Source organism: Cervus elaphus, chromosome 24, assembly GCF_910594005.1.
Source record: "Cervus elaphus chromosome 24, mCerEla1.1, whole genome shotgun sequence".
Lineage (NCBI taxonomy): Eukaryota > Metazoa > Chordata > Mammalia > Artiodactyla > Cervidae > Cervus > Cervus elaphus.
The window spans coordinates 67,600,888-67,628,567 of record NC_057838.1 but is presented as its reverse complement, the minus strand read 5'-3'; the positions used below and the strand labels follow the sequence as shown (position 1 = coordinate 67,628,567).

Below are 27,680 nucleotides of genomic sequence, written 5' to 3'. Positions count from 1 at the left end.
CGATCCCCCCTCCCACCTCCCTCTCCACCCGATTCCTCTGGGTCTTCCCAGTGCACCAGGCCCGAGCACTTGTCTCATGCATCCCGCCTGGGCTGGTGATCTGTTTCACCATAGATAATATACATGCTGTTCTTTCGAAACATCCCACCCTCACCTTCTCCCACAGAGTTCGAAAGTCTGTTCTGTACTTCTGTGTCTCTTTTTCTGTTTTGCATATAGGGTTATCGTTACCATCTTTCTAAATTCCATATATATGTGTTAGTATGCTGTAATGTTCTTTATCTTTCTGGCTTACTTCACTCTGTATAATGGGCTCCAGTTTCATCCATCTCATTAGAACTGGTTCAAATGAATTCTTTTTAACAGCTGAGTAATATTCCGTGGTGTATATGTACCACAGCTTTCTTATCCATTCATCTGCTGATGGGCATCTAGGTTGCTTCCATGTCCTGGCTGTTATAAACAGTGCTGCGATGAACACTGGGGTGCACGTGTCTCTTTCAGATCTGCTTTCCTCAGTGTGTATGCCCAGAAGTGGGATTGCTGGGTCATATGGCAGTTCTATTTCCAGTTTTTTAAGAAATCTCCACACTGTTTTCCATAGCGGCTGTACTAGTTTGCATTCCCACCAACAGTGTAAGAGGGTTCCCTTTTCTCCACACCCTCTCCAGCATTTATTGCTTGTAGTGGTTATCCATTTTAAATAGAGCAGTGTGTGCATGTCGATCCCCAATTCTCTAACTATCCCTTTCTCCCATCCTTCCCCTCCCCCCCCAACCATAAGTTTGTCTGTGAGTCCATTTTCTGTTTTGTGAATAAGTTTATCTGTATCATTTTTAGAAAGATGTCATGGATTCTAGCTTTGACTTTGTCACTAACTCCGTGTTATCTAGGGCACAGATGTGGGCAAGTCACTTAACCCGTTAGTGCCTTGGTTTCCCCAGCCATAAGTGGAAAGGAGTCAGGTTAAGTGTTCTGTAAGACTTCTGCATAAGTGCCAGTCTCACATTTCCATTATCTATATGTCCATACCCTTTCTCAATCCCCTATTTATCCCCTCTCCCAAACGCTCTTTTCAAAGCTCCTTTAATCAGCTTGCCATACTGCTTGTCTCATTAATGCTTGGTCACTAAAACTGCCTGACCTCAGGACAGAGGTCTTTTGGGTGCACAGTTCCCAAAGCGTTTACCTGAAAGCTCCGTAGGAGACTCCGTGCGGCATCATTCGCTAATCTCCCAGGAGCTACGTCTCACCCTCCGTAATAGCTCTCTAATGGAAGCTCTCCCATAGATAGCAATACACTTTCCCTTCAGGCACTACATGAAAGAAACAATGGAATCATCCTATAAAATTACACAGAAGGAGACTCCGGCCCATTGTTTTCTCCTGCTGCCTAAGGAAGAAGCTGTACTCTCTGGATCCCTGTAAAGATTTTGGCTTGTCCACCTCCTTGGATTCCCAAGTAGCAATTAGGCAATCTGGCCTTCTTCCTGCTTCTCATTTCACTGTGTAGGATACTTGTCAACTTGCCCAGAATGACTTTAGGCATTTTGAGCTCTTCATCTGAGTGTATGCAATAGATAAATAAAAACATAATTAGTAGGAAGACTGACTTAATACTGGATTTTATTTTTATGGAGGGAGCGCATACTTATTTTGTAATTGAAAGCATTGCTGTTTGTTTTTTCTTTGTCTCTCTTCATATTTTAGTTTCCCTCTCCTTCCCTTCGTGCTCAGTAAGGTGTTTCTGAATGTTTAAAATAAAGAGTTTATTAAAATGGAGCTCATGTTTGTAAATGTGAAAACATAGTGTCTTACTTTCTAGTGCTTAGTGTATCTGAAGAAAAGCATCACTGGAGTGCAAAAAACAAACTCAGTGGTTGGAATGTGGTTTAATAAGTCCACAAACCTGTCAGGAATCTTAAACTTTCTTCCCAAAGCTATGCTGACATACAGCATAACTTTGGAGGAACCAGTTCAGTTTTTATTGTATGTATTCCCTGTTATTTAGGAATAACCACTTGCGAAAAACTGAAAATCGCTAGTAGTGGAAATTGTTAGGTGAAACTGAAGCCTTCGTTATATTATTAGAGTTGACAAGTGGTTTGTATGTTTAATGAAAGGAAAAAGGACTAGAGCTCTAAAGAACCAGAGGATGGATGTCTTGGTTGTCATTGTCCTAGAACCAAAGATAACAGAAAAGTGAAAAAAACAGTTGAAAAAATAGAAACTTAAGTATGTCAGTATTTTATGATATGAGACTAAAGTGAAAAGCATTCAAGAACAGAAGAGCATTCAGTGAACATTCAGAACAGCATGCCTAACCAAGAGATTTCGATACTGAAGATATCTACTTTTTTTAGTAAGAGAAAAAATTAAGTATTTACTCTTCCTTTGCAATAGAAAACTATATTTCAGGGGTATCCACATTGCTTTAATTCTCAACGAAAGCTCTACCTTATATAAAAATGCCAGCTAATAAATGTAGAAGGAGGGATGGAATCAAACTTCATAAACTCAAAGCGTTGATTCACTCAAGGATTATTAAGTATGTTGTGACTTTTGGGTGAATGGTTGGTGAAGCTGAATATACTTATAATTCCATAGTTAGCAGCACACATGTTACTTTCTAGTTGCAAGAAGAAAAAGGAACCCTACAGTGTTATCATCATTCTAAATTAGTAATTGATCTTAGGATCACTAATGGTCAGTCATATACCATCTCTCTGATGTGATGAACTAGGAAACATAGAATATGACCTATATTACATTAAAAAAAAAAAAAAGTTTCACCTGAATCCACACACCCTTAGATATAACATCCAATTTCTGGGAAACGTGGGGATAGAGAAGCCAGATAAACAGTCCCAGAAGAAAACAGCCAGACAAATCCAGACGGCAGGCATACCATGTGATAAATTGGGCTAATCTTTTCAATTAGTCAGTGGCCTTAAAATTAAGGCAAGTTAGCAGTGGGGGAAGGTGACTACCCCAGATTTTAGAAGACGTAAGAGACATACAACCAAATGGATAGCTACATCCTGGGTTAGATTCAGGCTAGGAATAAACCAGTTATAAAGAACATTTGGGGTCAACTGGGAAAATTTGAATATGAACTGGGTATTGTTTGAAATGAAAATTTAGTAAAATGGAAAGATGGGGATTATGGACTTTAAAAAGCAGGTTACCTGGATGCAAGGGGAATTTGGAGGAGAATGGATACTTGTACATGTATGGCCGAGTCCCTCCACTGCTCACCTGAAACTATCACAACATTGTTAGTTGGCTATCCCCCAATACAAATATGAAGTTAAAAATAAAAAATAATAAAGTAAAACAACTTATAAATAAATGAAAAGCAGGCTTACCACCAATAAGTACCATATCTCATTTTTATTAAAAAACATAAATACTATGTGTATAGGCACAGGTATGTACGTTTATGTATGTACTTATGATTATACATATCCCCAGAAAAAGATCCAGTTAGAGAAACACTAAGAGTTCAACAATAATAATCTCCAAGTAATAGAAATATAATAATTTTATTTTTACCAGTCTGTATTTTGAAATTTTCAGCAATGAAAATGGATTGGTTCTGTAAATATAAAATGTTAATTAAAAAAAAAAAAAACACTTTCATATAGAAAAGCAACAGTGTTTTCTGTCCTTTAAGGAAAATAAAAATGTTTCCATTGAGGAAGAAAAGTGAAAAGACTGGAAAACAATTTAGTATCTTTCAAAAACATCTGGTAGTGGGTTTTGTCTGTCAAGTTGTGTCTGTTTGTCTTTACTCAACATGGTGTAAAGAGTCAAACAGACCCATGTTTGAATTCAAACTCTGTCACTTTACAAGCGTTTTTACTTGGGTCATGTCACTTTATCTCTCCAAGTCTGTTTTCTCATCTAAAAGAGTGGTTATGAGAATTAAAGATGATTTAAGTAAATCGGTGCCTGGAACAGAGTGGGCTTTCAAAATTATAATATTTTGAAATCTTATCATCAACAATTTAAACCTTACACGTGACAACTTGATTAATAAAATAATGAGAACAGTCATCAACTGAAACCTCTGTTGCTCTTAAATTTATGTTTTTTGAATGTTAAGTATGTTTCACAAAGACATGGTGTATATAAGTAGAGTATGAAATTGTTAAGTAGTTAGATCTTCAAAGACAAGTATGAATTTTAAAGGTTCACTTAGCAATAGTAGACCCATTTTATTTATGGTAGCAATTAGAGAGCTGATAGAAAAATAAAGATTAATTTTGTAGCCAAAATCCATTGCCAGGTTCCACATGCAAGCTCTTTTCAAGAGCTGCTTTTTACTTTCTTGTTTTGCTTTGAAGGACTTCATAGCATCATTGTGAATTTCAAAATAGATAAAAGCACAGTGCAACTCTAAGGTGCTTTTTAAAACTTGAAAGTATGAATACCTCACAGTGGAAATTTTCACATAGTAATTTTATTCTTTTCATTAGAGGAACTGTGTCCATAGAAAGTACAACTGTTTGTACCAGAAGAACCCCAGGCTGTTAGGATGACTCATGAAGAATCTGAGCATGAGGCAAAAGGACATTTGTCAGCAGAATGGGTTCCTGAACTGATTGATCAGATATCACCAATTTTTAATTACCAAGCTGTTATTGAGTACTTCCTTTTTAAAAAGCCCTGACTCTAAACTCTGTGGCCCACTGTGGCATTCCCACAGTGAGTCATACAGATTAAGTGACTCGCATAGTACTGAAGCTTTTGTGCTGATAGACTTCTAACATAATTGTTGGCATTAAGAATAATTGATTGGAACAATTTACTTGAACGTTTTATTGCATCATTTTAATGAGACAGAGCACAGACTGGGAATGAAGAAACCTGATTTCTAGCTCAAAGTCTGCTGCTGATTATCGGAGTCATACCTTGGGCAAATCATTTGATTTCTCTGTAACTCATTTTCCTTATGAAAAGTTAAGAGTCTGAATGTGTTAATCTCTGTGGTATCAAGTTATAGGAGTCTGTGATCTCCAAAGTTGTCGTATTTCCTTTGGGGCAGTCACAAAACTGGTAAATGGCTTATTTTACGTAAACTAAACTTGCCTATAGTTCTGTGGCACTGAATTTGCATTAGGATTGCGGGGTTTTCATATGGTTCACCAGTGATGGTATACGTTACCTTAGGAATCTCCAGATAGCTGATCTTGGAAAATTAATTGATAAAATCTGAACAATGAAGAAGATACATGTTTTAGAAGTTTGGGATTTCCCACAACTTAAATATGGGTCAGTTGATGATATCACCTGTAGTTATTTTATTATGGTTAGAAGCCAAATTGCTGGAGAATTTCAAATATTACATTGCAAACACAAGTTAACATAGTTTAGGTGGTATGTCTTTGGTTCAACGGTATAATGACTGGAAACGTGTTTAGTTGATCCCTCGAAAGTGGTCAGACAGGTTAGAGTTTTGTTTTGTTTTTGTTTTTTTCAGGTATAACAGGCAAGTTAACTTTTGAAGGGGGGGCAGTGCGGGAAGAAGGAAGTTTCCAGATGAAAGTGCCTTTCATGGTGTACCTAATTAGCCACCAGTTATGAGAAGGAAGTAGTAACTCAGGACTAGAACATGAATACGAATGCAATATACAGAGTTTCCATTACCCTTTAAATAAACAAATTGCAGGCGTACTGTTAAGTATCTCCACATTAGAAGCCAAAAGGACTTAAAGGGTTTTGCAGAATTCCAGCAATGAGAAATGTGAACCCAAAGGGTTAACACAAGTCTGAAGCCATATAACAACTGAAAACCTAGGCTTTCTGGCTGCAGTTTCTATCTATGACTCCATAGATCACATCACTTCAGGGTCAAGAAAACCTTTTAACATACCAAATACACATCTTCTGGAGCTATTGGCTATAAGCTAACATCTTTTCGTCGAGTTAATTTTCTTTCATTCAGAATGGTGGTTGTTGTTGTTCCGTCGCTAAGTTGTGTCAGACTCTTTGCGACTCCATGGACCGCAGCACACCAGGCTTCCCTGTCCTTCACTGTCTCCTGGAGTTTGCTCAGATTCATGTTCATTCATCAAAATGGCTTATTAGCCTAAAATAATAATCCTGTATAGAAAACATATACTGTCCATGGGGTTCTCCAAGTGAGAATACTGGAGTGGGTTGCCATTTCCTTCTCCAGTGGACCACGTTTCGTCAGAACTCTTCAATGTGACATGTCCGTCCTGGGTGGCCCTGCATGGCATGGCTTGTAGCTTCGTTGAGTTACACAGGCCCCTTCACCATGAGAAGGCTGTGATCCACGAAGGGCCAACTAATTGGAAGAGACCCTGCTGCTGGCAAAGTTTGAAGGCAAAAGGAGAAGAGGGTGGCAGAGGATGAGATGGTTAAATAGCATGACCAACTCAATGAACCTGAATGTGAGCAAACTCCGGGAGATAGTGGAGAACTGCAGTGGTGTGCTGCAGTTCATGGGGTCACAGAGTCGGACTTGGCTTAGCGACTGAACAACAATGTCAGCATAGAAACCATGTCATTGGGTTAGCCAAAAAAATTCTTTTGAATTTTTCATGTATGTAAAAATCCAAATGACCTTTTTGGCCAACCCAATACTTTTTGAAATTCTGAACCAAGTTATAGTTGTAGCTTAAAGAGAATGGATCTTGCCCTCCTTTCTTTCAAGAAAAAAAGAAAAAGAAAGAAAGGACCCAGGTATGTTCAGTGGTGGCCTTCCTTTCTCTCTTCCCATGGGAATCCTGGACTTGCTGGGATGGTGGCCATGGAATCTACCCATTAGGATACGGGGTTGTATGTTCTGCTAAAAGACCTGTGTCCCATTGAAACATCATTTTTCCCATGCTGTGTTCCCCGAGACCATGGAGAAACTGAATTGATGCACCCCCTGACACTGGAAGGTGGGGTTCTGAGCTGACTTTAGTTGCACTAGGAAAAGGCAGCAGTTCTGGGCAGGCGAAGTGAGCTTCAGAAGTCTTTCTGGTTGTTGGCAGCTGTGTGGCTTCCTTGGGGGACCATGGGGAGATGTCAGTCTTGTCGGAAGAAGAAGAAAGCTGAAGGTGTTGTCACTTCCCGAGGTCCCTCTCCTCCATGAATGATCCGTGGGAGACAGATGTGTCAGGCAGGCGTCTCCTCGTGGCTCTCATCACCATCAATAACACACGTTGATGCCAGCTAGGCACGCTGCGCAGGACCGGGGGATGCTCACAATTATTAGATACTGTTCCCTCAAGGAGCTCCTGACCTTTTAGGAGCTAATGCAAGTGGTCACAGCTCTTGTAGCAACAAAGCAACTTTTTCAGTGGGGCTATAGCAGAAGGAAATGGCAACCCTCTCCAGGATTCTCGCCTGGGAAACCCATGGACAGAGGAGCCTAGAGGGCTACGGTTCATGGGGTCACAAAGAGTCAGGCAGAACTGGGCACAGGTAGAGACAGAGAGCTAGCAGGAGAAAGAACTCTATACGCACTATGCTAACTTGTACTAACGTGGCTTGTTTTACAGAAAAGAAAAAAGAAAGCAATCAAAGCAGCTTTAAAATCCAAATTCAATCTAGGGAATGAAATCCAAATTTAACCTAATAAATAGGTTAAATATTTATTAATATTTAATACACATTCATAGCCACCCAACCCTGAACAGTAAAGAGTCCTCCTGCCAATGCAGGAGACCCAGGTTCCATCCCTGGATTGGGAAGATCCCCTGAGAAGGGAATGGCTACCTGGACTCCAGTATTCTTGCCTGGAGAATCCCATGGCCAGAGGAGCCTGGCAGGCTACAGCCCATGGGGTCACAAAGAGTCGGACACGACTGACTGACTAACACACAGACACACAAATGCTGCTGTGTATTACAGAAGTTGAGCTATAACGTTGTACATGTGAAACTTCTATGATGTTATCAACTAATGTTACTATGATTGGAAAAAGAGAAAGGTTTTAGTTTCCGAGAGTAACGTGACAGGAAAAATACTCTCTTCTGTGGGAACATTTGATGTAAATCTTTCTCAACCTAGTGCTTTTTTAAAAAAACTGCATACAAAAAAAAAAAAAAAAAAACTGCATACAGATATAATACCATGATTTTGCTAATTGTACATTTTTAGACATTCTCTTACTTTTTTGTTATGGAATCATTAACAGTTGTTATTACTCTACTTGGTGGTGGCGTTCAGTTGCCAAGTCGTGTCCGGCCCTTTGCGATCCCGTGGACTGTAGCCCACCAGGCTCCTCTGTCCATGGGATTTCCCAGGCAAGAATACTGGAGTGGGTTTCCATTTCCTTCTCCTAGGGATCTTCCTTGTCTCCTGCATTGGCAGATGGGTTCTTTACTCCTGAACCACCTGGGAAGCCCATTATTCTAGTTGCTTCTCCTAACTGTACTAAAATTTGAGGAGTATTTTGGCTGAGTAATATTCAGATTCTTTCGGTTAAGAGATGATTCCGTAAATATTACTGAAGAGTAGCCTTCTCAAATTCCAGACTTCCATTTCTTTTGGATGTCATAACTAGAATAGGATTAAGCTCTCCGTCTTCCTTATGATAGCACCATTCCTGGTTTTCCCCATGCTTCCTCCTGCTGAAGATGCGTCCTGCACCCACAGTCACATCCACACCCCTGCATCTCCACCATCCACGGGGAGACGATCGCCTCGTCTTCCCCCCTCTACGTGGCACAGAGCCCGACATCCCCCAGTGGTGGAAGCTGGGTTAGCTTTTGTGTGAGTGCAATAGGAAGGTGGCCTTCTCCCATTTCTCCTCACTCTGGAAAATTACCAAGGGCTATCTTTCATGAGTGATTTCCCAGGTGGCAAAGTAAAGAACCTGCCTGCCAATGCAAGAGACGCCATAGATGTGGGTTCAACCCCTGGGTCAGGAAGATACCCTGGCAAAGGGAATGGCAACCCACTCCAGTGTTCTTGCCTGGAGAAGCCCATGGACAGAGGAGCCAGGTGGGCTACAGTACACGGGGTCGCAAAGAGTCAGACACGGCTAAACAACCAAACAATAGCAATCTTTCAAAGGACATGCTCCACAGGATGGAATGCAATAGAATTCTTTATAAAAGTACTCTTCAGAAGCAAAGCGCTGATAGCCAGTTGGTGTACAAAACGCCCAGATGTGGTCTAGAGCTCCAAGACATACATTACAGCCCCATTCACTGGCATTATGCATCTTATTATAATATCCTTCAAATTTTGATATTGTAAAGAGTAAGACACTGGGGAATCTCAAGACCTTGACAGTAAGTAAATTTACATGCATGTCAAAACACTTAGCAGGTTTGTCAGTGATCATATACTGTGTCCACTGATGCTAATGACTTAAGCAAATGAATTATTTCTGGTACCATCACATGCTGATTGACCTTCAAGGTTAAGGAAGCTAAAAGATCACTCTTTTGGGTATATTTGGATAATTTTGATAAATATAATCAAATGTGAACTTGTCAAGGATGGGAACCTTGACTTATGAATATTGTTATCTCTTATCCCTTAGAATAATACCTGGCATTTAGTATCTTATGCACATCTGAGGGATACACGAGTGGATAGCTGTAAACTGTGTAATTAGATACAAGTGAAATTGGGTCCTTTTTTTTTTTTTTTTTAAATTTTTACTTACTTACTTTTCTAACACCAGAAACCTTCTGTATTGGGGCATAGCCAATTAACAGTGCTGCGGTGGTTTCAGGTGAGCAGCAGAGGGACTCTTGTTTCCATTTGCTTTTGTCCCTTTTAATTTGTAAGTTGTCCTTTTACATGACCCAGTGCTACAGTGTGATAGGACAAAATACAGTCACTAACATAACAAATACGATTAAACAATCTGTGTTCTCTAAGTATTTTGTTAGTGACTTGGGGTGCTTTCTATGTTGCTTCGTATGTTGTCCAGAGTTTAAGCAACATTTGTTGTACTGCTGTATTAAAACCGTCATTTAAAAAAAAACCCGTCATTTTTGTCTATTGACTATTTTTAAATTCTCCAAGGTGAGAGCACATCCATCTTGTTCATCAAGCCAGCACCTAGCTCCACGCCTGCCAATACAGTGGTGATATATTGCCAGTAAACATTCATTGAATAAATAAATGAATGAAAGACAGTGAATAGGACAAGTTTTTTGCTTTCTTGTAATATAGTCTAGGGGAGAAGGGTTGGCAGATTGTGGTCAGTGCTCTAAGAGTCGATGGTGTTAGATTCAGGGGCTGTGGAGTAATTCGCTGTTAAAAATAATTCTGTGTTTGAATGGCTGAAGCCTGTCTTCAGAACTATTAGAGACTTACAGGGTCGAGCAACATAGGAGGTAGGCCAAGTTGAATGGTTTTTGAGAAGGAAAAAAAAGAGAGAGGATAGAAGTGACAGTGGGTGAAGAATCCAGAAATCAGTCCCTTTGATGACCCTTGGAAAGAATGAATGTGTGTATTGCCCAGAGAGTAAAAGAGTTGACCAGAGAACCAGATGATACTGTTGGCCTCAGAAACAAAACTAAGATGATCCTCAGATAGAACTACAGGGCATGAATGAGCTACATGGTCACTGAGGAAGTGTGGGAATGACAGGAAGAAGTGTACTGAGAAACTCCCCACACTCCCTTCATGTCCATAGATAGGGAAAAGTGAAGAGCAGTTACTTATTGATATTCCTTTAAAGAGTTAACATGTTTCCCCCTTAACTCACCTGGTACTCTATCCCTGCTGCGCCTGATTTATTAAAAGTGATGATTCAGTCACTTCAAAGAGTAGAAGTCAGTGAAGGCCAATGGTGGTAAACTGGACTGAGAATTAGATTCCAGTTCCAGCTCCATCCCTCCCTAGCTGTTTGACCTGGAGAATTTACTTCTCATTTGGGATCCCCATTTCCTCATCTTATTAATAGATCCTTAGACCCGCAAAGGGCTTCTCTCACTCGAAAATGATATCCTTCTGCCAACTTTATCCTTCTTATAATCCATCATAATCTTAAGGACACTTTAGTAAACTTGTACTAAGTTCATTTTTTAAAAATTGGAGAGACTGTGCAATCCAAAGGCAAGATTGAGGTGATGATAGGTAACTGGGTGAGGAACTGCCACTTAACAGGAATAAGGAGCTTCCTGGGCGGCTCAGACGGTCAGGAGTCTGCCTGCAGTGCAGGAGACCCAGGTTTGATACCTGGGTTGGGAAGGTCTCCTGGAGAAGGGAATGGCAACCCACTTCAGTATTCTTGCCTGGAGAATCCCATGAACAAATGAGCCCAGAGGGCTACAGTCCATGGGGTTGCAAAGAGTTGGATACGACTGAGTGACTTAACACACACACACACAACAGGAATAAAGCCAAAATTTGCCTTTCAGACTCAGGCACATTTTGGAACATTGAGTATCTGTAGGCAGCGCGTGGGTACTAAGTTGCTTCAGTTGTGTCTGACTCTTTGCAACTCTGTGGGCTGAAACCTGCCAGCTCCTTTGTCCATGGGATTTTCTAGGCAAGAAGACTGCAGTAGGTTGCCGTGCCCTCCTCCAGCGGGTCTCCCCAAACCAGGGATCGAACCCAGTCTCTTAATCTCCTACATTGGCAGGTGAGTTCTTTACCCCTCGTACCACCTGGGAAGCCCTATCTGTAGGCCAAATGGGGTTTAAATTTTTGTTCAGTTTTATTAGCAAAAAGGAAAATGTTCTTGACTTATTTTTATCTGTCATAACTTCAACCAAGAATCTTGGATTAATCACACTTTTAAATGTTGTGTCGTTGTGCAAAATTTCCCATTGAGAAGAAGAAACTCGTTTATTGAGAGAAGACCCTGATGCTGGAAAAGATTGAGGACAGGGGGAGAAGGGGGTGACAGAGGATGAGATGATTGGATGGCTTCATCGACTCCATGGACATGAGTTTGAGCAAGCTCCAGGAGATAGTGAAGGATGGGGAAGCCTGGCGTGCTGCAGTCCCTGGGGTCGCAAAGAGTCAGACACGACCTAGCGACTGAACAACAGCAGCAGCCGCAAACAGAAAAGAACTAGTTCTACACACAGCTGTAATTCCCTCAGCCCTTTGGACTGTCAAGAAAGTTCCTTTAGCTCAATCACCTTAATAAAGGTGTTTTGGTTTTTAGAAGTTTATACACGATGGAATTGCCCAACTCTCCACTGGATTCTGTGCTGCGGAGACCCAGTTAAGTCTTCTTCCCACCAAGCTATTGCCCCACAACTGTCAAGGGAGCTTTTGCTAGTCTCTTGTAGGATGACGAGTTACTCAATATAGATGAACCAGATATGTATGTATTCCGCTCGGGGACTATTGGGATCAGCATATTCAGAGATTTATTACCACCTGATATTCTGCCCCATGTGGGGGCATCTTTTTAAATCCACAAGTCACTGCAATTCCATGAGGCCACTTGTGTGATAGGAGGAGGCCTGCTCCCACATTGAAATTTGGCACAGATAGCGTTTCTCTTTGCCAAAAAGGTCAAAGGCCTTGAGCAAGAAGCCAGCTTTTTCCTGATTACAAAACTGACCACAATTCCTCTCCAACCTATCACTGTCAGTCTTTTATTTTTTTTTTTCCCCCTTTCTGGTAATGCATTAATCCTCTCAGGGAGAACTCCACATTTTTCATGATGATATGGAATCTATCCTTCCAGCGTTAACGAACGTTCACACATCAGCTGATGTATATGCTATGGATGGATAAACTTAAGTTTTTGAGAAACAGACCCTGATATATAAAATGTAAGCTGTCTCAGGCCCTGTCTCCAGTCTATTAATGCTTCAGTTTTAGAGAATCTGGATCACTGTGTCATTTTTTTTTTACAGACTTCACAAAGTAATAGAGTAAATACCTCAGGACAGAACATTTCAGTAGCTGATGGCAAGTTTTATACACACATACTTGAATTCAAACATTTTCTTCAGATATCAGATGATATGACTAGAGATTCAACCAAGGGTGGGCAGACAGAAAAAAAAAAAATCTATCCAAGTAAGTTTCACTAGTATTTCATAACCCAGAGATGTAAAGTTTTCCATTTTAGAATCAAGTGAGGATTGAACTGTGTCTTTGCGCTCAGAGTTCTCAGCACTGTCCTGCCCCCGCCCCTCCCAAGACACGAGGGTCACCGGCGAGACAGTGTGGCAATGTTTTCCCTGTAATGTACCAGGTCTTGCCAAAGCAGTGAACAGTGCTATGACAAAACAGTTTGTCACAGCTGGTCTCCAGCAGGAGGGTGCCAACCAGTCCACCCAGGCCTGGTCCTCTGTGTGTTTATCCCCACCTCCCCCAAACGTTTGGAAACGGATGCCTTGACTCATTGGTGCATTCCCAAGTTTTACTGCCACACATCTTTTTCTTTGAACGGAACTGGCGTTTTGCAAGAAATAGACCAAATATCAGTGGGAGTCACGGCAAATCCCTGTTTCGCGCTGTGATGGGTGAGACCCTGGGAGGTCCTCTTACTGACCCAGAGAGCGAGCCCTTTGCGGTCACAGCGTCTGCAAGTACCTCACAAGGTAAAGTCAGCTCCAGATTTGGCTGTCGGTATACGCCGGGCATCACGGAAGGGTGAACTTGATCTTGTGGCTTGTCTTCCAAGTGATGTCTGTGTGTGTAGGTCAGTGTTTTGATGCTTAACTTGCTGCTGTTGCGTTCACTTAAAGCATACTCAGAGCTTTTTCTTTTAAAGAACAGACAACTAAATCCAGATTTTATTTCTGTTCCTGACTCCTATGTCCTGAATTTAAGTATTCAAGGTATATTTATATCCAAAGAAATTCTACTTGTTTTCATCGGGTTGGCCAAAAGACTTGTTCGGGTTTTTCTGTATAATCTTACAAAGAACCCAAAGGAACTTTTTGGGCTACCTAACATGTTCTGGGTTGACATATGTTTTCCCCAAATACCTAAGGTCTTCTCAGAATATCTTTCCTCATTTTAGCCTTGTGTGTTACGTATCTCTCATGGCCGCATTTATTCATCCTAAAGTACGCTCAACATGTTTTTGCTCTACTTTGGAATCTAGATACTTGCGTGGACATTTTATCTCTCTCAAAGAATTGTAAGCATCCAGGGTATAGGACCAAGTTTTATTCTTTATATTTCCTAGGGTGCGAAACATAGTGTTTAATGCTTTGTAGAATAGCGTGGAGACCTTGGGGAAGGCCTGTTCTAAGCATCTCATTTTACTATTGCATGCTAAGTCGATGATTATTACTTTTACTCGAATATGAAAGATTCAATTAGATACTTCATTTTCAGCATTTCTTTCTTGGCCTTTGCAAAATGTAAGTTTTTTATTTCTATAGCTCCTTCTACTGGAGCATATTAGCACAGCTATTTCTCTTTTATGCTATATCATATTTATTTCTTTTTTTCCCCCTTCTTGTAGATACTACGTAAAAATTCATTGTGTTAGCTAGTCTGATTCCCATTTTACAACATAAATGCTAAAGTGTTAAAATTAAGTTGCTTAATTGTTGAAATGGATGGCTTTACATTTTGATGTTTTAATTTCTCTGAAAATCTGAAGTTTGAACATATTAATCACAGAATTTTTTAAACATTGAGCTTTTTAAAAGTTAAGAAAAAAATTTCCTGAAGTGACATTTCATTTTATTGTGACATTTGGATTCAATGTATATTTCTGTCACCTGGCTCTCTTAAATGGGAGTTTAGTCTTATTATATTACATAAAATCCTGTTATTCTGTTTTCCTACAAACCATAAAAAGTATTGTTGTTTCTCCAGTTATTAATTTAATCTGCATCAGGGCAGAATGTCCAATCTATATTAAAATAATTCTTGTGTCACAATTTGACAGTTTTGTCTGTTTGAAAAGAATATGTCCAGAATGCAGTGCAACAAATATTTTAGGTTAACTTAAGCAAATATGTTTATGGTAAGGGATAGTTATGGATTTTGCGTTAGTTTTCATTCTGCACTAACATCTTTATTTTTATACCTTGAATTTGCCCTGGGTGTAATTTTTGTGTGTCTCAGATCCCTTTCAAAAGAATAACCCAGTACTTTTCTTCTTAATTAAGATGGTACAGAATAGAATTACTAGCAGTTAAGAAATTATATATTGTACCAATTATTTAACGCTCATGTTAAATGATCTCTGATTACTCTTTATTCATAAATGTTTTTTTCTGTCAAAAATATGTTTCTAAAGGCCAAAGACCCGTGATAGTTCACTTCTATTGTATTTTGTAGATGGCCACTTAAATACTTCACTGTTGCCAAAACAAACAAACCTGAAAATAAATTGGGAACGTGGTCATCATTAGCTAATCGAGGCCAGCAGAGATGAAAGCCTGTAGAGATTTAGGTACCTGGCCTTGGCACAGGAATTTATCTGGCTTCTCTTCCTCATCACAGGCAAAGGGAAATAAGGGTGTTGCAAAGATCTGGGTGTTGCTATTGAAGGCAGAGTGGCTCCCTGAGTGTGAACGGTCCAGATTTCCAGCCATACGGGTCCCTTTCATGGACTTAAAAACTCCTCTCTTTGTAGCCTCTGTGCCCAAAGGGGAGTTCTGCGTGTTTTCCTGGGCTTCATTATCACCGTGATTCCACGTATCTTATTCCCCTTTTTGTTTTCATCATGAGCTTTTCAAGGAACCCCAAGTAACCCCATGCTGGCCGTGAATCCGTTTCCACTAGAGAAACTGGCGAGGTTGAAGGGACGCGTCCATAAACTGAAGCTGAACATGCCTCCCGCTTTCAGTGCCAGACTTAGTCCTGGGTGAATTCTCTAATTTTAAGTTGTTGCACCAGAGCACTGAAAGATGATGACACGCTTGTCCTTTGGAACTGATTGAGCAATGGAAGTGTGCCTTAGAGACACGACAAATGCTGCAATAGATGATTCTTTGAAACGAGAGTCTCTCCTGAGAGAGGGGCGAGTGATGGATTGCCGCCGTTTCTACTGAGGGAGACTTAAACTGTGGCCGTGTGGCTCCAGGCAGCTGTGTGCTTGGAAGCATTAGATGAACTGAGCCCAGGCTTTTACCTTTCCAGAAGTTCTGAGGGACCCATGTGGTGTCAGGAAATGGAACTCCTGAACTTGTCCTGGCCATGTGCTTTCTGTGTGAATGTAAGCGTGCCATCCATCCCCTCTGCCCTCCGCACGTGCGTTAACAGAAAATGCAGGGCTGTTGTGAGGACGGAGTGACACCAGACGCCCTCTGTGACGTCCATTGTCCTGGGCTTGTAGTGGTAATCACTACGGATAGCATTTTAAGGAATATGGAGGAAAAAAACGGCAGGATTCCTTATGCATCAAAATGAGTGGCAGTTTTAAGTGAGATGAGGCCTCTGTATAACCTCTCTTGAATGTTTTGATAAGGAAACGATCAGACTTAGAAAAAGCATCCTCATGTCTGATTTTTTTTTTAAAACGGGCCAGTTACCTCCCAATTTCATTAACATTTGTCTATAAAGAGACTGAATTTCCACAAGTTCAATCATTCTTTGTGCCTAAATGAGGGCAATGGTTGTGTGTTTTCTTCTCAGAGACATTGAAAAAGTGTCTTGGGTTATAATGTTCTCTATATGATGAAGATTTAGGTCACTGACAGCTCCAGATTTCATGATCTCACAAGTAATAACAGTTCAGGGAGTTTTTCTAGAATTTTACTGTTGTCCATAATAATGTTTTCCTTAGTATGAGTGAGTGAAAGTCAGTCAGTCCTGTCCGACTCGTTGCAACACCACGGATTGTAGCCCACCAGGCTCCTCTGTCCGTGGAATTCTCCAGGCAGGAACACTGGAGTGGGTAGCCGTTCCCTTCTCCAGGGGATCTTCCTGACCCAGGGATCGAACCCAGCTCTCCTGCATTGCAGGCAGATTCTTTACCGTGCGAGCCACCAGTGAAGCCCTTTCCTTAATAGTATGGCTCTAGTTTTATCATTTATTTCTGATTTAACTGTTCAAATTTGTTTTCTGATCACCAGGATATAGTAGATTTGCCAGATTTCTAGACTCTGGGAATCTTCTTATTATGCGTCCGAAAACTGTCATTTCTCTTGTACATTCTCCCCAAATTATGAATTATAGGAAACACCCCAAATATATGTCATTTATATTAAGTGCTTACAAGAAAAACATAGCACTTAAAGATTTTTTATTTTCCCCAACAAAGCCTAAGGAACACGACTTGTCTTCAAAGCTCATGCTCCTGGTTAATCGCTCAGTCGTGTTCTTCTCTTTGCGACTTCATGGACTGTAGCCCAGCAGGCTCCTCTGTCCACAGTATTTTCCAGGCAAAAATACTGGAGTGGATTGCCATTCCCTCCTCTGGGGGATCTTCCCGACCCAGGGATCGAACCTGAGTTTCCTGTGCCTCCTGCGTTGCAGAGATTCTTTACCACTGAGCCACCGGGAAAGCCTGCCAGCAACTATCTGTATAAACTGCAATATAAATCCATATAAATGGCAGTGTAAAACATGGGTCGTTAAGTGAAAAACAACTTTTATACCTCTGATAGAGGTTGTCGTGGATTATTACCTTTATCAGCATTCTCATTTATAACTTGAATAAGATAAGCTGGAGGAGATTCTGAAATCATCATAGCTCTTTGTAAGGTACATATTCTTTGTGTCAGAGGAAATCTGACCAAAGCAAATTTCTTAGTTATATTAGATCAGTGGAACAGACACAAAGTTTCTGTTATTTTAGCTTCCTTTGAACGCCCTTATATTAGGCTTTAGAAAGCTGTCCAGAAAACGCCTTTTGTCCACCTACTAATGTTGAGTTATTTGTGCAAATATGTGGTAGAAAAACGAATCAGACTCATTTGAATAGGACTGAGTTTCTATAAACCTCTACCAGATTACTTTTTTTGTGTGTGTAGACAGTTTTGTACCTGTAACTAATTTAGAGACACGGGCATTGCACATGTATTTGATAGCAACTGCTATTGGAATCAAGACCACGTGGCTGCCTGAGTACATAGTTTTTTAGGCCCACGTAATTTTTAGTTGAGAAAGGGATTGCCAACACAAGATTGAGGTTCCCACAAGTGGCGAATGGTTTACATTAGAAAGTAGATTTAAAACAGCAACTGTCGATTACCTACAGGAGAATTATCCCTCATTACCTCATTCCAGGATTTCTGTACAGCCTTATAGCTGACCTTCTAAATGAGAAACTGTCAGCCAGCCAATCCAATCTGCCAGATAAGTGGTCCTAAAAGCCTGTCTTTATTACCCATCTTCTAATACACACTGAGCATCTACAATATAATAAGTACGAGACACCAGCAGGAACACTGGCTTTCAGAGCTCTTTGTAATCTGTTTCTACCTTATGTATCTTATTTCCCTCCAATCCGAGAGACTGGCCTGCCTTGCTCTAACTGGACCAATGTCATTGTCCCAAGGACAAGCCACACTCACTTTTCCCTCCAAGACTACCATGTCCTAGAATACCTCTCCTGATTCTTCCACCTTTGCCAGCCCTCTCTGTCCTTCAAGGTCAGGTTCAGGTGTCGTCTTCTCCATGAAACACTCCCTGGATACGTTACCATTAATCGCTCTCCCTCTCCCATAAAGGACTGTGTGTCTTCTCTCCCCTCCACTGCCCCTGAGGACCATCTCAGTCTCCTGAGAGGTTTACCTGAGTCTGCGTTAGCCCCAACAGCCTAGTCTCAACCCAGAGGGATCCCGTTAAAGTGGAAGTCAGGTCTGTCCTTGTACTCAACACCGTTCAGTGAACCCCCCTTCTCTTAAACGTAAGCCCCATACCCCTGCCTCACCACTGTCAACAGCCCTCCTACCCCTGTCTGCCCTTCACCCCCTCTCTGCAGCCACATTCGCCTCTTTGCTATTCCTCCCATGTTCCGCACTGCTCCTGCCTTAGTGCTTTCGCTCCAGCTCTTGCATCTTCCTGGAATTCTCTTCCTTTGACACCTTGGCTGACTCTCAGCTCCTCCTAATCTCTGCTCAGCTCTTACCTTCATGTGAGGATTGCTTTGACCCCCTGTTGAATTATCTGTCCTCCCCATGGGCCTTCCCCTCCCCCTGCTCTACATTTTCTCATGTCTAAAGCATTCCTCATCCTCTAGCCTCCCATATAATTAACTTACTCTCCGTATTTATTGTGTGTTGTCTGCTTTATCCCACTAGCACATTAACTCCATGAAGTCAGGGATCTTTGTCTAGTTTGTTCATCCACTGACACATCCCAACTACCTGGAATATGCTCGGTGAATAGCAGGGCTCAATGACACTTGTTCAATGAAAGAATAAAAACCCTCTAGAATTTTTGGTCTGTATCACAGTGTTTAACCCTTAATTTGAGACTGCCTGATATTATTCTCTGTTTTAAAGATTCCCTAAGCCAAGTTATATAGTCACTGAGGATAAGATCCAAGTTTTATATTTCCTTTTATTCCACCAGTATCTAACATGTAATAGGTGTCTGTTAAGTTCTTGTTGACTTATTAAGAACATGCTGATCTTCCATGGTACTTTTCTGAAATCAGGCATTGGAATCTATTTAGTGTGTAAAAATGAAAGTTTAGTATGCGCTGAGTAACATTCTAAAATGGATGCTAATATAAGCAAACCATGTGATATATATGCTAAAAACCAAGTACAAAGATACTATGGATTACCTATTACTTAGAGTTATTTGCACCATGGCCCTCCACTGATTTGAATATCATTAGTTGGATATCATTTGAATATTAATTTGAATGTGACAAGTTTTTTAATTAGCCAAATGCCTGGCTTCTTTGGCAAGTCTATCTATGTCTTGATACTTCCAGTGTTCACCTGAACTTCAGGAGGCCTATTTGCTAGCAGAAAAGTGCGTTACTTGCTTTAGTAGCTAACATCCCCTATATGAAGCCCTTAGAGCACTGCGTGCTATGTCATCAGTGTCCAGATGTTAATTCTGTCTTATCATCTTTAAAATAGAAGTTACCACTCTGGGATAATACAGGTTTACATTATCCACACTACCAAAAGTTTTCTATTTTCAGTTACTTAAATCAGACTTACTTCTTAAGTCTCCTCTAGTCTTCTCCTTAGCATTTTTTCAGAATATCTAGATATTATCTGATCAGTTGAGTTCAATCGCTCAGTCGTGTCCGACTCTTTGTGACCCCATGAATCGCAGCACGCCAGGCCTCCCTGTCCATCACCAACTCCCGGAGTTTACTCAAACTCATGTCCATCGAGTTGGTGATGCCATCTAGCCATGTCATCCTCTGTCGTCCCCTTCTCCTCCTGCCCCCAATCCCATAGATACCCATTATTAGTCATAGTTCTAGAAGAAAAACCAAGGTTCAATTTCTAGTTTTGGCAGAGAGCCAATGGCAGAATCTAGTAACAGAAGTTCTGACATCCTTCACGTGTTCCAGGCACGTGAACACGATGGCCCCCTTCTTTCAGAGAAACTTAGATATTCATTCTTCTTACTCTTTTGCTTTGCATTAGCAATTAAATGTTTTTAATGTAAGATAATTGGATATTACCTTACTGTTGTCTTACCCTTTACCTAAAACTCTGCCTTTTAGTTTTAAAAAACCTGTTATGCAGACTGGGCAATTTTGCTTAGTTGATTAAACTATGTTGCTAATAAGATCCAAATGTGTGTGTAAATTTGACCTAATTATGGTCAAGTTTCCATAGAAATCTCTACCATTTACAAGGAATCTCTTTACTATTGATACAGCCACACCTCTAGTCAATTATAAGGTACAAACAATTGACCCAGGAGAAACCAGTCCAGTTTGCAAGTGTTGGTTCGGTATGAAATCTAATCCTGATATTATATTCATTTTGTTATTATTGCTTAAATTAATTCAGGTATTAGAAGGGCCATGCTAGATGTTGGAGATGAGTATCTTTTCCTTGGATTATCTTTTATCAGGAACAATCCAGTCCTAGCCATTCCACTGGCCCTTACAATTCAAACACATCTCTACAGTGAAGAGAGCCCTGATTATTTCAGAAAGTGTGAGTCTCTTTCTCTCTGTTTCTAAAGCACTTACTGTCTGTCTACTTTCTTCTTTTATCAAACATCTTTCACCTGGGTAACGTCTCAAGGTCAAGAACTACATTATATTGTATTTCTTGTGAGACCTGAAGAATACCTTGCACATAGTTTTAGGTCATTGGTTATCTTGATTTAAGATGGCTTTGGCTTTGTATTACTGATTGAGCATGAACTGAGATTAAGCTACTGAGAAAGGAAAATTGCCAAAGAAAAGTAAACCAAGGAAAAGTTTTGGGAAGAGAAACACCATAATGAAATACACCATGACTTGTATAAGAAGCAAGGTTATAAAATAGGTCATTGATATAAAGAAGAGGTTAAATTATTAGTATAAAATTGGTGGCTTGGATTTAACCTGCTGATATATTTCACTTAAAAAAGAATGTCTCAAAAGACAACTCAACTGATTGAAGCACATTAACCTTCCAAACATAGGACTCTTGATATAGGCATTAGGTTTTAGAGAAAGATTTCCTGCATTATTAAAGAACACAGGGTCTCTATATAACAAAGTAGGCCAAACATATCTAAAACAAGAACATATCTTCGAATACTGACTCCTAGAATGAAATGTGCACCCTTTGAATTTTTACCTGCCCTGTTTACACTGCTTTAAGAACCTGTAGATTAAGACCTACAGTTCATATGAAATTGATTTTTGTGTATGATATAAGAAAGGGGTTGAACCTTTTTTTTCCTCTATGTGGATATCCAATGTATGACCTACCCTATTTATTGAAAAGACTGTCTTTCCCCACTACATTACACTGACATTTTTCATAAACTAGGTGACCATTTACATGTGGCATTGATTCTAGGCTTGCTCTTCTATCACATTGGTCTGTTCTTCTGTCTTTGCACCAACCAATATCTGTTCTTAATGACTGTAGCACTATCATTGGTTCTGGTATCTGGTAGTATAAGTTCTCCAGCATTTTCTTCTCCTCAAGATTGCCTCATCTAGTCTTAGCCCTTTAAATTTTCATATAATTTTTTAGGGTCAGCTTGTCATTTTCCACACACACAAAAAAATGCTAAGATTTTGATTGGAATTGTTCCAAATCTATAGATAAATGTGGGGAGAATTGACGGTGGTATAATACTGAGCCTTCCAGTGCATGAACATGATATACCCCTTCATTCAAATATTTAGATCTTTTTTCAGTAATACTTTTGAGTTTTCAATGTAGAGATCTTACTGTTGTTCTGATAGATTTTTGTCCCATAGGTACTTGATGATTTTGATGCTATTGTAAAAAATCATTTAAAAATGTCATTTTCTGTTTGTTGTTGGCTTATAGAAATACAGCTGATTTTTTAATATCAACCTTATAGTCAGCAACTTTGCCAAATTCTGTTAACTTAATGGTTTTGTTGTGTTTTTTTTAATACAATCATGTCATCTGTGAGTAATGTTAGTTTTATTTGTACTTTTCTAATTCTGTGTTTTTGTTGTTGTTATTGTTGGATTGGATAGGATCTCCAGTGTTTAATAGAAATAATGATAAACTAGTAGCCTTATCTCACTCCTGATCTTAGAAGGAAAGCTTAAGTATTTCACTATCAAGTATGATGGCTACTTTAGGGATTTTGTCTTTTTTTAAACAGCTATTCTTTATCAGATTAGTGAAGTTTCCTGCACTTCCTAGTGAAGAGGTTTTTTAAACTCATGAATGAGTGTTGAATTGTATCAAATGCTTTCATGTAGAACATTTTTCATAATGCTATATTGGCTCGGGAGGAAGAGTTAAAATGAAAATGCTTACATCGAATATTTTAATATGATGTGGCAATATGTTTTAAGATTGTTATATATATGTGTGTATATGTATATATAATCTCTACATATGTATGTGTATATAGTATAGCTAATGGAAATCTGTGTTTCACTGCGTAACCACTGGTGATCTGGCTACATCTGTTTTGACACTTTTGTCCTCAGAGTTTGTTTAGCTTAGGACCATTGTCTTCTCATTAAGAGTGCTTTTGGCACAGCAAATTGAAAACAAAAGAGTAAATAGAAGCATAGTATATCACTCAGTTCGCCAAACTAAACCACTCTGAGTCAGGCCAGCTTTCCCCTCTAGGGTAATCGCAGGCCTTTGGAGATGCTTGGGTAGTAAAGTGTTCTTTAAAAACACCTACCCAAAAAAAATAAAAATAAAAACACCTACCCACTCTCTCTCCCTGGTTGCAGGAGGTCCTTTGTGATGGTTGACAAGGAGGCAGAGTCAGGAGAAGCAGTCCTTTGGGGATCTTTGGTGGCTGCCTCCTTTCTAAGTAGTTACACACTTCCGGAGCATTCCTTTCATTTTTTTTTTCTCTTTCCCTTCCCACTCAGCCTCCTGTCTCCCATTTTCATTCCCCCGTCACTGCAAAACCCAAATCAAGCTGCACAGAGGGAGATGAGCAGTGGGGAGCACTCCAGTTGGCTGTTTCTGACCTGAGCACCATTCTTCGCTGGCTGCCCGTGTGTGCTAGGCAAGCCCAGATTTTCAACTCGGCCAGAGTAACTAACTACAGTACAACAGATTCAATCCTGACTAGGTTTCAGTGAGTCTCCCTTTAGAAACATGTTTTCCTAATACTTGACCAACAGATGACATGTTTTCTCTTCTGCTTTTATCAGAAGAACCAACCTTGAACTAGTTTGACCATGATGAGAAAGAGGGCTTGAATCTCCAGCTAAGGTGGCAGAAGAAATGATCAGTCTGGATGAGGGCATGGTTCTCTCATCTCTCCTCTCACCTGATATCTCAGGACTGGGTTAAACAGCTATCTCAGCAAGATGTGGCCCATGCAAGAGAAAATGAAGTTTGTAAAAGTGTAAATGAACATTTTCTAAAGCCCTTTGTTGGTCTGAATTTGGAAATTTGCTGTGAGACCTCCTGGCATATTATAAAGAAATGTGCATATAAGGATACATATTAGAATGCTTTCAACCTCTTGAAAGCCAAGGCTATCAATGGGAGTATCACCAAGATGTCAACCACAGAAGCATTGAATTTGGTTTGTAGTATTGTCTAAGTTGACAACACAATGAAAATGTCTTTTCTTAAACAAATGACACTGTAAGGAATCCATTTTTAATCCTTTTAAACATTAGTAAGTTGTATTAAAAGTAGTAAGTTATGTTAACTATATGTACATTTATAAGTTATACATATTAACAAATTATAAATTACATATGTAATGGGTCAGTGCCTGTCATGGAATCAGTGCCTAAAAATTATTAGCTACTGTTAAACTGTGATCTTCCCTCATGGCTTAGTGGTAAAGAACCCACCTGTCAGTGCAGGAGACGTGGGTTCAAGCCCTGGATCAGGAAGATCCCTAGAGGAGGAAATGCCAGCCCACTGCAGTACTTTTGCCTGGGGATTCCCATGGGCAGAGGAACCTGGTGGGCCACAGTCCATGGGGTCACAAAAGAGTCAGACACGACTGAGTGACTGAACAATGACAAACGACAACAGTAAGCTATACGTCTGCTGATGGGGCCCAGACTCTTTTTCTTCCGTGATACCAGTGAAGGAAAAGAGATGAAGTGATAGAATCTATCTTTTAAATGCTCTAGTCACAGTCATCTGTGAAATGTCATCTGTTGGTCAAGTTTTAAAAATAGTTTCTGATTTTCCTTTATTTTACTTGAAGCTACATTAAATTTTTCTCTACTATTCCAGGTCATTATATGATAATTCCTTTTAAGAGGACTGGGAAACAGGCAGGGAATATATTTCCTTCTTCTAAGGTGAAATCATGGGAAAATGTTGCAATTGAAAGATACTTAATTTTTACCTTTATCAAAGTAATATTTGCACACAGTTTTGGAAGTCAGATTGTGCAAAGCTTTTAATGAAGAATTGCAGTCTTTAGTCCATACCCAGTTCCCACTCCTCAGAGGCAGTGATTTTTAACTTTTTAAAACATTTCTCCTGGCTTTTACTACTGTGTCTTAAGATAACATGTTTATACTGCTATTTTAAAATTGTGTCCATCATTACCCACTGACTTCCTACTGTGGTAGATAAGAATTTATTTAGCCCTTTGCCACCACGGTCCCTTTCCCAAAACACACACTTCTCCTTCCCCCCAACTTCATAGTGTGGCGATTCATAATTTTAGGTGCAATCAGACATCTGTGCTCACCTTTGAAAGTGTTGCTTACGGTTGAGCCAGACAGTAGGCTGCAGTTCTGCCTCTGACCCTGAATAGCTGTTTGTTTTTCTGGAGTTTATTATTATTATTATTATCTTTGCTCCCATGTTGTTCTTTTTCTGCATACCTGTCACTAACCCATCCTCAGACTCTCCCTCAGAGTGGGCATTTGCATGTCTCAGGCCTTGTGTTTCTCCAGGGATCCCTCTGCCCTCCTCTGTCCCCCTGTTCCTCTCTCTGTCTAGGAGCAGGTTCTGCTCAGGATCTGGTGTCTTAGGCCTTCCTTCCCCCTCTCCACTGGGTTCCCATCCCTTGCTTCCTGGATGTTTTGTTTCCTTTTTGTTCTGGTGTGGAACTCTAGGAAAGAGGTGACTGTTTTTGAGTCCTTGTATTTCTGAAAATATCTTTATTCTCCTCTTACACTTGAGTGACGGTTTGGCTGAGTATAAAATTCTAAGTTGGGAATCATTTTTTTTTTCTTTGAAATTTGAAAACACTGCTCTTTTGATTTTCTAGCTTCCAGTGCTGCTCTTGAACAGGTCAGTGTCATTCTGATTCCTGGCCCTTTATATTGGACTTTTTTTTCCCCTGTCTGGAATCTTTTAGGAGAGTCTCTGTAAAAGCATTCGTCTTTACTGTGATTCCTTTCTGCGTGGTTTAAGTTCTCTCTTGTGTTTTGCTGTTGTTTCAACCAACATAAATCCTTGCCCTTAGTCACTCTAAAGTCAAAGAAAGCCTAAGGGGTAACTTAATGCTTTTCAAGTACATGTAGTAAGGGGCAAATATACAGAAGACAATAACTATCGATTTAGAAAATGAAATTCCAAAATTATAAAGTCCAACAACATAGGTTAGATCATGATTTCACAAACCCTATTGCATCAGACAGTAAACTCTGTGAACATTGTAGTCCATGCCCCCCCCATCCGCTTCTGTATATTCTCATGAATTATTAGCATATAATTCTAAGAAGTCCTGCGGCAAACCCATTTAAACAGGCTTCATGTAGCATTTCCTAAGTTTATTTGCCCACCAGAATTTTTTGTTTTTAATTATTCTGAAAGGAACATCGTTAACATATGTGTAACACAGTTGGGGACATGCCAGATAAGACGTAGACTTTCCTGGCTGCAGAAGAGCAATTAAGCATTGGAATGAGTAACCAGGAGAGGCTGTGGACTCTCCTTTTGCAGAGGCCTTTAAAACAGGACATCTGTTTTAGGCGTAGTCCTGTTTGAACAATAGGACTTTGCTTCTGTTTCTTCCTCTTCCTGTCCCCTAGTGGTAGCGTTGAGGAGCTTTTAGCCCACCTTTTACATGATTCTAGTAATCTGGTGACAAAAATTACCACTGCCACCAATAATTATATTTATAGAGAACTCAATGGCCCCATGCTGGATGCTTTACATGTATTATTTAACTGAATCTTCAATGGCAACTCTGTGAGGTCGGTAGTATGATTGTTTACAGACTAGGGATAGTTAGGTATAAAGAGGTTACAAAATGACAAGCAGGAGGGCAGGATTCAAACCCGGGGCCTCTGACTCACTCCTGGCTCTCCATCTGCAGGTGTTAATGTCCAGAACAGCAGCTTCTTCAACAAAGGAACATGTAAAATGCATACATTTATGATGTGAAAACTTAGACTGGTACAGTGCTCACTTTATCAGACTGTTCCCTAAACCTTTTGATGAATTCAGAGTTTATTATTTTTCTTAGAAACAAATTCTACTCCCAGTTTTTTTTTTTTTTTTCATTCTAATTTGTCATCCAGCACATGGCTTCTTGCATGAGAAGGAGCCATTCTCCTTCATGAATTTGATGTCATTCCTGTGTAGGAGTCAAGACTAAAATGTTCAGATCGGTAGATATTGGTGTAGGTTAAAAAGTACCCTTTTCAATGTGTTTACATACAGTAACAACTTCCTAATGTAGTACAGAGGATGCTAGAGAAGAAGACAGAAAACCTGGATTCTCATGGGCTCAGCCTCTAGCTCCAGACTCACAAGCAAATCACTTGGCCTGCTTTTCTTCATCTGTCAGATGAGGAGCTTAGATGATCTCCAAAAGGCCCTTTCCACTCTAACGTTTTCAGGATAGTTTTTGTCTCTGGGTATCAGCTATTGTAACGGGAGAGGAATTAGGAAATCCACAGGTCACTGCAGAGTGATTTGAGTAGATTAATAAGGAGGGTGGCTGGGTGAATCACATTTAAGAGTACCATGACCCTTGAACAGAGGATGAGATGGCTGGATGGCATCCCCGACTCGATGGACATGAGTTTGAGTAAACTCCAGGAGTTGGTGATGGATAGGGAGGCCTGGTGTGCTGCGATTCATGGGGTCGCAAAGAGTCGGACATGACTGAGCAACTGAACTGAACTGAACTGAACTGACCCTGAACTGAAACAAATGAGATTGGAAAAAAAAAACAAAACAACAGCAGTGACCAAATGTCTCACTGAGGTCACTTCCAACAAGGCTCCTAAGTTTAAGACCATCTAGTAAAGGCTCTTTCCTGCGCCCACTCTTGTT

The 27,680-nt window shown here is 40.1% G+C and overlaps 1 protein-coding gene across 8 annotated transcripts in view; it reads left to right on the top strand.

Moving 5' to 3' along the window:
• The window catches only part of PPARG (peroxisome proliferator activated receptor gamma), a 124,208-nt gene that overhangs the window by 46,195 nt on the left and 50,333 nt on the right, over positions 1 to 27,680 (top strand). The window contains exon 1 of one of the 8 annotated variants that reach the window (XM_043885948.1): positions 11,552 to 11,572. The exons of 4 other annotated variants lie outside the window; for them this stretch is intronic. Coding sequence is in view for 2 of the 4 variants with exons in the window: in XM_043885941.1 (XP_043741876.1) it covers positions 13,418 to 13,499 (82 nt within the window). In the remaining 2 variants the exon portion in view is untranslated. Of the gene's footprint in view, positions 1 to 11,551; positions 11,573 to 13,240; positions 13,500 to 13,578; positions 13,601 to 15,421; positions 15,441 to 27,680 lie in introns of those variants that run through there. 3 more of the 8 variants (XM_043885941.1, XM_043885942.1, XM_043885949.1) reach the window with 3 other exon arrangements.